The following is a 12,230-nucleotide window of genomic DNA, read 5'->3' on the forward strand; positions in this document are numbered from 1 at the left end:
CGCCCCGCCGCGCGCGAGATCCAGGGCGCCGGCCGCCCTGCGAGACCGCCGCCGAGATGCTGAACCCCACGAAGTCCAGCGCCGCCGCTCGAGGAGGCCGCCCCGCGCCGACGTCCCACGAGCAGGGGGGGAGAAGGGCCCCGCCGCCGCTGCGCCCACCGGGCTTTGCCCGGCGGAGCTTGCTGGCGGCGGCGAGGGGAGGGGAGGAAGACGGGGCCGAAGGCGGTGGCAGCGAAGGTTCCCCCCCGGCGCTCGCGGGCGCGTCGCGGGGGAGGGGAGGAGTGGGGCAGGCCTGGAGGCGCGCGCCCGGCGGCCGGCGGCGGCGGGAGCAGGTGAGGGGGTGGGCGGCGGGGGAGGGAACCCTAGCGGGGGAGCGGGGATGTAAGTTCGCTTTGCTCTCTGTCCCCTCTCTATCTTTATGAAAACTTCCCTATCTCAGATTGGAAATAAGATCATGAGAAACGAAACCAAGCCATAGCAGCAGCACAACCATGGATCCAAGCAGACGAGTCAAGCAGCCTGGTGCTGGAGTTCCAAGCATGAAGCACCAGCTGTCCTCCGTGCCGTGTCTCCCCTCCATGACCATGAGGCAAGCAGTGGACAAGAAACTGGCAGCAGGAATGGCATGGATTGAAGGCCTGCTGCTCAGCGATAGGATAGCAGGATTTGATGATTCAATCTAGGATAAATTTCAGTGCAAACCAGTTTAACAAAATCGGATAAGTTTTTTTTTTCATTCCCAGTACTCAATTTTTGGAGAAAGAGAATAACAGGAAAGATGGTAGCAGAATCCCAAGGAATCTAAAAGAACAGAAGTTGCTGTCAGGGCCTCCCCTTAGGTTTTTTCTCTCAAAAAATGTGTTAGAACCGAACATCACAAGTTTTTGATGGTATTAAAGTGTATAAATAAATTTCCAGGTTTTTTCTAAATCTGTTTGTTTTGGTGTGACAGAAATTTCATATTCCCATTCATGAAATTCATGGAAAAATAGAAGAAAAATCTCCAAATTGACATCAAGAAAGAGCAATAGAAACCATAGCATATGATGATATTTTTTCTGTCAGGTTGGTCAAAAATTGTATGCTCCTGCCAGTATAATTCATTATCACAAGGTCCCATAATCTGAATTATGATAATTAACTAGATCATTGATAGCGCGCGTTGCTGCTCCCATCCATTATGATGATAGAATGCTAGGAATTTAGTAAATATAAGCATGAAGATAAGAAATATATGTTTATGTTAGTATCAAAACTAACCATATAAATCTAAAGTAGAAGTATCTACCAAATAGTATTTTAACCAATCATGATAAGAATATAGGGTTTTTATTTCCAGAATAATAATAACATATCATCCCAACTGAAGTGTTATTTACAAAGATCTAAACATATGCTGCTTTCACTACCTCCACACATTTGTATCAAAGGTGTTAGTATTTGGACTTCTTGATGGAGTTTGGAAGCAGATAGCTTAACTGCACACGTCTAAAAGAACAAACCAAAAGATTTGAAGACTGGTTATGTGGGAAGCATCTTTAAGCAAGAACAAGTGGAAACAATATTTTCACAGAAGTAGTCTGACATCTTGAGATGAAATTGATCCGAAAGTACAAGAAACAAAATGTAGGAAATATCAAAATGACAATGATACCCAAAGTGGTCGGACCCTTCCCCGGACCCTGCGCAAGCGGGAGCTACATGCACCGGGCTGCCCTTTTTCTTTTTTTTAGTCACATGAAGTAGTCTGACATCATTAGATGGAACTCATCCGAAAGTACAAGTTAAGACAAGGTATATACATAAATTTAGTGTACAAAAAATGGAATGCAGAAAATATCGAAATGACAATGATTTATCATTCATGCTTATAGGACACCAGGCAGTGGCGATTCTAGAGTTTATTCGTTTTTCTCTTCTACTCTATAGGTACCAGGCAGAAATTTAAAAAGGTGCTTCAGATAACCAACTTTTTTTTACGGGTGCAGATAACCAACTTATTGAAGTGATGTGCACCAAGAGAGTTAAGGGAACAGGGCACATGAACTGATGACAGAGAGAAAATAGTTGTCTTTTAACTTGCGACATCCCCTATGTGAGATGAAGCCAAAGAATATTCAGTGTGGGAGATTGACGATTGGGCAAAGTAGTGGCACCTAGGTTTCTTGCACATTTTTTGCTTCATCACATTAGAAGGGGATCTTCACTGTTGCCTCATGCCTTCACGAAAGTAAATTGTCACATAAGCAATCGCATATCCTTAATGCATATATACTAAAACATGAAGATATGAGGTATGACAGTACACGTGAACTAATTATCTGGCCCACGACCACGGGAGCAACTAAACAATGAAGGACATCTAAATATAAAAAATGATAAAATGATAAAACGGATGATGATGGTAATAGCAATTACATCGAGTCAACAATAAGTAACTATATAATGATGATTCCATTATGAATCTACTGTATGGAAAATATTATCTTCGAAACATCACACGAGTAACCTGTTTACTTTGGTTATTGTTAAGTAATTTGGCAAAAATAGAACATTATTAAACAAAAAAAGAGAGGAGATAATAAGGCGCTGACCAGCCTTATGCATTAATTAGGAGTTGGGAGCTAGAGGAGTTATAATTTACAAAGAACAGTGAACCCAGATGAAAAATAATAAATCAGTACCTCTTGTAACTCCAATCCCAAATAAAAAAGCATGCATCGCACTGTTGGACTGTTGTATACAAAGAACATGAGATGCCTCCTCGTTCAACAGTGCTGCCAATTGTCGCGTCCATAGGCAGTGGAATTATTTCAGTAAATAATATGCATAGAAAGCGCCATGATATTGTAGGAATAATAGACACGTGTACACAGATTTACACAGATACTAACTTGGCCGTTAGGCAATGGAAATCAACAGCATTAGGATACCTTCACTAACTGAATAACCAGTCGCCAACCCAACCATTACCGAAAAAGGCTTTCGCCCTGCTTTATATATAAAGCAAAGATCAACATCATCTGGAACAAACACACGCCAACACCTGTTGTAGGGTGGAACCCTAGATGGAGATCTTTCATGAATTGGAGGGGAAATCCCCAAGAACACGAAGAACACGAAGAACACAAGAGAGGGGAAACACTCAAATTGACTAGATCCAATCACACATATGCTAGATCCAAGAACACACAAGAGATCACAATGATTCAAGGACAACAAAGGAAAGATACAAGGTAGCTAATTCATCCCAATCCTATGAGGAAAGAGGTCTTGATGATCCTATGATGGGGATCCTTCCCTAGATGGGGTCTTGATATCCACAAGAGGATCTTCTCCCTTAGGAGGTCGTGATCTCCATGAGGAAGATGAGCAAAGCTCTCTCTTTGTCTATCCAATACTTTGCTATCCTCTAAATGAGCTAGGGGAGGAGTATATAAAGGCTAGGGACGAAATTGGGGAAGAGATGGATACAAAGGTCCAAAATGACCCTGAAAATGTAGACACTCTCGGAGGGGTCCGGGCACCCGGGGTGCGGAGGACCGGGCACCCGGTCCGGTCAGGGGCGCCGACTGAAGGGGGGGCGGGCAGCCGGGGTCCAAGGCACGGGCACCCGGGGAGGCCACATGGCTGGGCGGGGCAGGCCGGGCACCCGGGGTTGAGGGCCCGGGCACCCGGGGGCGAGCTGGGCGCGGCCCAAGTGGCAGGCCGGGCACCCGGGGCCAGTTGCCGGGGCACCCGGGGTGGGCTGGGCGAGGCCTAGGTAGGGGGGCCGGGCACCCGGGGCCGGCTGGGGCGCTGCCCAGGCTGTGGCCGGGCACCCGGGGTGTCCAGGGGCTGCAGCCCTTCCATCTTCTTGTTCTCCTCTCCTTCTTCTCTCTTGTCTCTCCTTTCTCCCTCGTTCCCTTGGTGCTCTTCCTCCTCCTTGGATGCTTGAATCTCCGTCCTCGTTTCCTCTCGGTCATCCCCTTGGTACCTAACAAGGCACAACGTTTCTATTTGAGGTAGGATCCGACTCATATGAAACCGAATGAAGTTTGAAGGGGAAGGAGTCAACCTCAGTTTCGGTGGCACGTGCGTGTGCTCTTGTCATCGGTCCTCTTCGTGCTTGCTGTGGTGGTGTGACGTCCATGGGGATGGTCAAGGGATGCTCGGCATCAACACCACACACACCCAAGGCAGGATACAAAAGCGCTGAGCGCAACAACACCACCCCTAGCACACTACCATGAAGAGATGAAGCTGCATACAACGAACCGTGGACTCCAAGGCGGCGCCTTCAGGAAGGAAACGACACCGGAGCGCCGCCAACGCCCGATCTAAGGATCAGAGTTTCCCCTGGAGCCGCACGACGGGTGGTGAGAGCCGCGACGACGCCTTCAAGAAGGGAACAAGCTTCGCCGTCGCCGGTCTGTCCGAAGATAGAGCAGGTTTTCACCCGGCCAACACTCACCGCCACTGAATGCTACACCCCGGCTACCACGCCGCCCACACGGCCATGGCCACCGGGCAGCGCCAAGACACGGGCTCTGCCCAAGAGCACTGCGTACCGCTCTAGGTCGACGGATTCCTATACCAATCTCTTTGCGTTTTCTCGATTTTTTTTCCTATATGCAGTTCAGATATAAATTTTGCTGTATGTTTGGACAATACTCTTATGATTTCGAGAAATCTGGTCTGGTATAATCATTGTTGACATGCCCATGGTTCTGATATTTGGGTAGTTATAGATTTACGAACATTTGTCAGACCTAATAATTGTTTCTGTTTGCTCTGCAGGACTATGGCAAGCTTCAAAATAGATTTTTATCACGCAAACCAGCAAATGTTATATTGTCAAGTATGGAGGTTGTTGCTCAATCCATGGGGTTTAAGACACATATTCGCAATTATAAGGTAAGGTTTGCCGTCCAGTCTGTTCTGTCATGCATATTAGCAACCTTCTGACTTGAGATCTTAACAGACAACTGGGTTTTCTATTCATTTTATAATGGTTAGCATATACTTTCCCTCGTATCAAATATAAGGCGTATCTTGTGTGCCCACTTGAAACTTTGACCATAAATTCTGCCTACTTACTGGTTACAAAATCTTAATGACAACATGTGCTTTCGAATACAAATCCAATGGTATCAATTTATATAAACTAGCCCTCACATTTTCTAATAATTACTCCTTTTGTATCAAAATATAAGACGTTTTTTGATACTGTCAGTGTCAAAAACGCTTATATTTTGATTTGGAGGGAGTATTAGTGAAAGCATTAATTTGGACAGTCAAAACATGCCCAAAGCCCAAGCGGTCGCATGCCGAGCCGTTTCGCATCGCCACCAATTACGCTGCGGCGATCCCGAGGCCACACCATGCCACAGTCCTGTACTCTTGGGGAGTTCTTGGCCACCGCCACGAAACATCTCAACGCCGCCTTGCCAGCCCTGGGGAAGAAGCCGCGTCGACCACTCAACTTCGCCCCTTGCCGTGGACGATCTGCAGCTGCGACCTGCCAACCATGCGCTCCCCCCACGGCGCAGCGACGCCCCCACGTCCAAATCCTACGCACCCTCGGGATCATTGGAACCGACCAAAAGATTACCGCCGCGGAGATGAAGGCCTACGACGGCATGTTCGCGGCACCGCTACCCCTGACGGTCCTCAAGGCCATCGCTGCACTAGTTGATCATGAGATCCCAGCCTGCATGGCATCGGCTGCGACCGCCGCGGCACAAGTCGACGCTGCATGCGAGGGCTAGTCCAGTCTAAACGCGTCTAACCGTCGATCCCGTTCCCATGGATCACGGCCTTAAGATTGCAATCTAGAACGTGCGCGGCCTGAACGCGCGGGCTCGCCGCCATGCCATCAGGTCACTGCTGGACACTACCGGAGCCTCCATTGTATGCATTCAAGAAACAAAAATTAAGTTGATCTACTCGGCTATTGTCCTGGATGCGCTTGGCTCGGAATTCGATGACTACACGTACCTCCCAGCCGATGGTACGCGGGGCGGCATCCTGTTGGCGTGGAAGAGCATGGCCGTGACTATCACGGACCCAATGTTCACCACCAATGCGGTCACTGCAAAGGTGGCCACGGTAGTCACGGACCCAATGTTCACCACCAATGCGGTCACTGCAAAGGTGGCCACGGCTACAGGAACTCCATGGTGGCTAACGGTGGTATATGGCCCTCAGGACGATGCCGACAAGATCGCCTTCCTGCAGGAGCTTCGAGAGATCAGAGCCGCCTTCCCCGACCAGTGGATGGTTTGCGGCGACTTTAATCTCATCCTTCGCGACGACGACAAGAACACGGGCAACATCAACCGACGCATGATGGGCAAATTTCGCCGTCTCACAAATGACCTCACGTTCAAGGAGATCTACCTCAACGGGCGGCGCTACACGTGGTCGAATGAACAATCACCGCCGACACTTGTGCAACTCGACCGAGTGCTCTGCACCGCGGACCGGGAAGACGCGCACAGCGGATGCCACCTTCGATGCCTGGCGTTCGCGGTGTCGGACCACGCCCCGTTGCTGCTGGACTGCTCACCCACGCCCTCCTCGCACAGACGATTCCATTTTGAGGAATACTCGCTGCGATTGGACGGGTTCCATGACGTGGTGACCGCGGCCTGGGGCTCTACACACCACGCCGACCCCTTCCACCGTCTCATGCTCAGGCTCCAGGCGGCGACGACGAGTCTTACTAGCTGGAGCTCCAGGTCTACGGGCAACATCAAGGCCAAGCTTGCGATCTCTCAGGAGCTCATCTCGCGCTTCGACCAAGCCCAGGAATCGCGCAACCTCTCGACCCTGGAAGCCTGGCTTCGCAAGCAACTCAAGATATCCTACCTGGGGCTCGCATCCATGGAGCGCATGATCGCCCGACAACGCTCCCGCATTGCCAATCTCAAAGACGGCGACGCCAGCACGGGCTTTTTCCACCGGCAGTGCTCGTTCTGTCGGCAGAAGAACCACATCTACAGCCTGGCCGCGGACGGCAGGGTGCTCACGGACCACACCGACATGGCGGAGGCGGCCTTCGCTCATTTTGAGGCCCTGCTCGGCACGGCGACCGCCCCGGAGCACTCCCTGACCTGTCGCAGTTCATTGAGCCAACCGATCTCGCCGACCTCGATGCGCCGTTCAGCGCAGAGGAGATTTGGGAGGCTGTCAAGCGCCTCCCCGCATGCAAGGCGCCGGGTCCAGACGGGTTCACAGCGGAATTCCTCCGTGCATGCTGGACCATCATCAGGCAGGATTTCCTCGCCATGTTCCAGCAGCTCTATGACCTGCGAGGAAGGGGGTTCTACAAGCTGAACCAAGCACTGCTGACGTTGCTTTCGAAGAACGCCGCAGCCCATGGGCTGCGCGACTACCGGCCGATCTGCCTGATCCACCTTGTGGCCAAAATCTTCGCCAAGGTGCTTTCGATCCGCCTCGGTGCCAAGCTGGACCACCTGGTCAGCCGCAACCAAAATGCATTCATCTCGGGAAGAAGCTTGCACGACAACTACGTCCTTGTCAAGCAGTCACTCAAGCTGCTGCACCAACTGGGAGCTCTGGAGAGTCATGCTAAAGCTCGACCTCACACGCGCCTTTGATTCCCTGTCATGGCCATTCCTCTTTGAGGTTTTGCGCCAGTATGGATTCGGGAACCGATTCTTGGAGTGGACGGCCATCCTCCTGTCTTCTGCCAGCACGTGCATCCTTCTGAACGGCGAGCCTTGACCCCCCGTCTGGCACCGACAAGGGCTCTCCATGTCCCCGCAGCTCTTCGTGCTCGCCGTCGACACTCTGGGACGGCTTCTACGACATGCACACAGCCTGGGCATCCTGCAGCCCCTGCATCCACGGCGACACATCCCGGCGATCTCGCTCTATGCCGACGACGTCATGGTCTTCTGCCACGCCACGGCGGATGACACCACTGCGATCAGGGAGATCCTCGCCTTTTCGGCAGGGCCTCCGGCCTGCAGGTGAACTTCGCCAAGAGCACCGCCACCATCCTGCATGGCGACCAGGTGGCCACGGAGATGATCGCGCACCTCGGCTGCCCGGTGGCGACTCTCCCCATCACCTACCTCGGCATCCCCATGTCTACGCGCCACCCATCTGCCGCCCAGCTACAGCCCATGGTGGATGCGGTCGCCGCGCGCCTACCGACCTGGAAGGCCTGGCTGATGACTAAAACCGGGCGCCTGGCGTTGGTCTAGTCGGTCCTGAGTGCCATCCCGGTGCACCAATTGCTTGCATTTGCGCCTCCCAAAAAACACTCAAGCAGCTCGAGAAGATTCAGTGTGGTTTCCTTTGGGCTGGACGTGCCGCGGCCAATGGGGGACACTGCCACGTGAACTGGAACAGATTATGCCGCCCCATCGAGCTTGGAGGCCTGGGCGTGCGAGATCTCGAGCGTGCCGGCCTCACTCTACGACTACGCTGGTTATGGTTCTCCAGAACAGACCTGGAGCGAGCGTGGCAAGGGCTCGACCTTCAGTTCTCGCCCACGGAACGGGCCCTGTTCTGGGCATCCACGTCCACGGTCATTGGGAATGGGCAGACCACCCTGCTCTGGGAGGACCGGTGGATCGGCGGCCAATCTGTGCGCGAGCTCATGCCTAACCTATACGGCTGCATCCCCAAGCGACGACGGACGACGAGAACAGTGGCGGACGGGCTCAATGGCAACTCCTGGGCACGCGACATCCAAGGCAACCTCGGCCTCCACGAGATTGGTCAGTATCTGCAGCTCTGGCAGATCATGCAGCGCGCCGAGCTCTCCGCCACACCGGACAGGTTGATCTGGAGATGGACAGCGAGCGGCAACTACTCCGCGCAGTCCTGCTACATGGCCACCTTCCATGGATCAACGGTCTGCTATTCCTGGAAGATAATCTGGAAATGCTGGGCACCGCTGAGAGTCAAGTTCTTCCACTGGCTGGCCAACCAGGACCGGTGCTGGACTGCAGAGAGGGTGGCTCGTCACGGACTCCAGCATCACCCCCGCTGCCTCCTGTGTGACCAGCAGCCGGAAACGTTGCGACATCTTCTGCTGGAATGTCCCCTCGCCCGACAGGCATGGCACGAGACACTGGCCTGGCTACGCATCCAGCCCCGACCCCCACGCAGGAACTGTCGCTTATGGACTGGTGGAAACATGCCAAGGACGACACGCCGCCGATCCTACGCAAGGCCCTGAAATCTGTCGCGTTGCTCGTGCCATGGATGGTTTGGAAGCACAGCTGCGTCTTCGACAATGTGACGCCATCCTTCAACACGCTTCTAGATAGCATTAAGGGCGAGGCCCGCTCTTGGGCGGCAGCTGGGGCACCTGGCCTCCGACTCGTGCTGCCTCAAACCTGCGACGTGCATTAAAAACCGAATGTAACTCGGGCATCCTCGGATGACTGTAACTGAACTTCCCCTTTTCAGTGAAAAGAAACGCAAAGCTTTTGCGTTTTCTCGAAAAAAAACACGCCCTATATTGTGAAATGGGGAGCAACTTATTTTTCTCAGTATGAGTAAACAGACTTGCATTGTTCAAAATACCGGCCGATAAATCAGTTAACTAGCCGATTAATCCCCGCTCGGTGGGTCACCAATTAACCGGTTTATCGGCCGATTAACTGGCCGGTTCGTCTATTAATCCCTTGCTCGCCAGCCAACCAAGCAGTTACCAGCTAACGATTTCCTGAACATTGCAGACTTGGATCTTTTTTATTTCATTACGATTATTTACATTTAATCTGATAATATTATGCACTCTATTTGTTCCCAAATAACATACTGAAGGTCTTATTTTTTCTTTCTTTCTGGATTTGCATTTAACATGTACTCCTGTATTGCTAATGAGTTTCGGTTACTGTTGTGACATGTTTTTATCGCTTATAAGTAGTTTCACTATTAATATGTACAGATGAGGGTGGAAGGTCCAAATGCGAACAAGACTAGCCATCTCACAATTATGCTTCAAGTGAGTCTTGCCCTCTCTGCAGTCATTTATATCTCTTGTTCTAGCTGTATAGTTTTCTCATCCTTTTACTTCATCTGATTTTGCTCTGGTTTTAGATTTTTGAAGTTGCCCCATCAATCTTTATGGTGGAATTAGAGAGATCTGCTGGAGATACTTCAGATTATAATAAGGTCAAGACATATTATTCTTTTTTTGCATATTCCTGCAACTGGCACACCTTATATTATTACTTTCTGTATGAGGCAACTTTCTAGTCTAGAATAAAAGATGAAGATCCTAATGAGCAGTTGTTAAGAAGGATGTTGACTAACATATACATAGTGATGTTTGTAGTAGCCAGATGTAGCTGCTTATTTCGCATATTATCTTTCGGAAAATTGTAAATCTGCTAAACGCAATTTGCTGTTGGTTTTGCTGGACACGCACAACTAACTATGGAGTTTTTATTGTTGCAGTTCGTAAACAACTACTGCTCCAAATTAGATGATATCACCTGGAAAGTTTCTGCTGAGAAGGGAAAATCTAGGACATCCCGGCTATCGAAGCGCTAATTTATGCACTTATTACAATTTATCTGTGTGGGTTTGCTGCAGGTATAATGCGTATTGCTGTTTTGTTTGGATTACGTACATCACGGGCTTGACTAATGAGTGTACTAGTGCAGTTTATCATAATTGATCTATGATCTTTTAGTTATATACTACCCCGGACCTAAAACGTCTTATATTTGTTTACAGAGGGAGGGGGAGATTGTGTTTAGTGCCATGATTGTATACTACGACTAGTCGAGTCTGCTTGTACAAAGAGGTCCATCTAGTAGTTCCGACATGTCAGTTTTCATGTACAGAAATGTGTCAAACAAACTGTACTTCACTTGTCTCCGGGTTTGTTCGGGGAGTTGACATAATTGGTGTGACTTGTATACTGCCAACATTTGTTGCTTTCGTTCCATTTCCACTCTTCAATTTGGTAGCTTGCATGACTCATTATCAACTGATTAAACAGCATCACCTCATTGGTGTTATCGTGTGCATATCCTTTCTGTTTTCTGATGTCTATTCCACAACGTGAGCCAACAATTTAGGCGAGCATCATATTTGGCTTAAAACAAGACAAATGAGCCTTGTAAAACAACAACCAACACAAAGTGAAATTGCCCATCCACCGTTTCTGGCCACGGAGCAAAGTTTCTCTAAATACTGCAATGATCTGGATTGCCATGACATAACTTGCCTGCCATTTTTTTTGAAATGGAGGCAAAAGATTTGCCTCATCTCATTGATAAAGAAGGGGTTAAAACAGAGTTACGAGGTCCATTACTCCTCAACAAATGGCCGAAACAAAAACGACTACTCTCGTGGCATGATCAAACTCAATTTCTTTGCCCCGGCAATTACCCAATTCCTCGCCTCACACTATCAAGGCTACAACCCTAGTGGGCAAGGTGGACTTGCCCTGGGATACCCTCGCGTTCCTTTCTTTCCAAATCTCCTATACGACCAACAACAACAGGGAGGCTGTCGCCTTGCGCCCGTGGCCCGTTTGCAGAACCGTCCTCTTCCACCACTCATCGGCGGATAGCAAACCAGGCCAAGCATCGATTTCCAACTTGTGCATACCAAGGCAAAGCTTAATCTCGCGCCACACTCTCACGGAGAACCTACACTTGAATAGTAAGTGGGCCGCAGTCTCGGGTTCTCTTACAAAGTTGGCAATCGCCACAATTTGGCCACCCTCTCCTCTGGAGCCTATCGGCCGTCCAAACTCTATTTTTGACCACAAGCCAGGCGAAGAATTTGCACTTAGGAGGAATTTGCACTTAGGAGGTGCCCAGTTATCCCACACGAGGGATCTCATGCTACGACGGCACTAGCAAAGAGCGCCGTGTAGGCAGAGGAGACCGAGTAGCCGTGAATTTCCAAGCAATGTCATCTGCAGCTCCTTCCGTGAGCTGAACCTGCTGAGTTCTCCCCCATAGGACATGAAACTGCTGAAGATGGGCAACACCCAGTCCATTGGAGATGTTGATTCTTTGCACCCATGTGTCGTTAAGCATGGCGTCATGAACAGTGGCCCCTTTCCGAGCAGAAATCTGAAAGATGGCGGGTGCAATATCCTTAGGCTTTTCCCCCTAGAGCCATGGGGAATGCCAAAAGGTGTTGTTCTTCTGTCCCCAAGCGTGATGGTGGTGGTTGCGTAGAAAAAAAAATTCTTGTCCATCTCCTAACAAGGGTTGTCGTACCCCACCCACATCCTA

General features: G+C 50.2%; 1 protein-coding gene across 3 annotated transcripts in view; it reads left to right on the forward strand.

The window, feature by feature from the left end:
- The window catches only part of LOC119275980 (CBL-interacting protein kinase 8), a 40,635-nt gene extending 29,783 nt beyond the window's left edge, over positions 1–10,852 (forward strand). For 2 of the 3 annotated variants that reach the window (XM_037556917.1, XM_037556916.1), the window contains 4 exons: positions 4,780–4,896; positions 9,917–9,973; positions 10,069–10,143; positions 10,429–10,852. In XM_037556917.1, coding sequence (XP_037412814.1) covers positions 4,780–4,896; positions 9,917–9,973; positions 10,069–10,143; positions 10,429–10,524 — 345 coding nt within the window. In that variant the 3' untranslated portion in view covers positions 10,525–10,852. The remainder of the gene's footprint in view (positions 1–4,779; positions 4,897–9,916; positions 9,974–10,068; positions 10,144–10,428) is intronic. The other variant, XM_037556915.1, reaches the window with a different exon arrangement.
- The last annotated feature ends 1,378 nt before the right edge of the window (positions 10,853–12,230 follow it).

This window comes from Triticum dicoccoides, chromosome 3B (genome assembly GCF_002162155.2).
Source record: "Triticum dicoccoides isolate Atlit2015 ecotype Zavitan chromosome 3B, WEW_v2.0, whole genome shotgun sequence".
NCBI lineage: Eukaryota > Viridiplantae > Streptophyta > Magnoliopsida > Poales > Poaceae > Triticum > Triticum dicoccoides.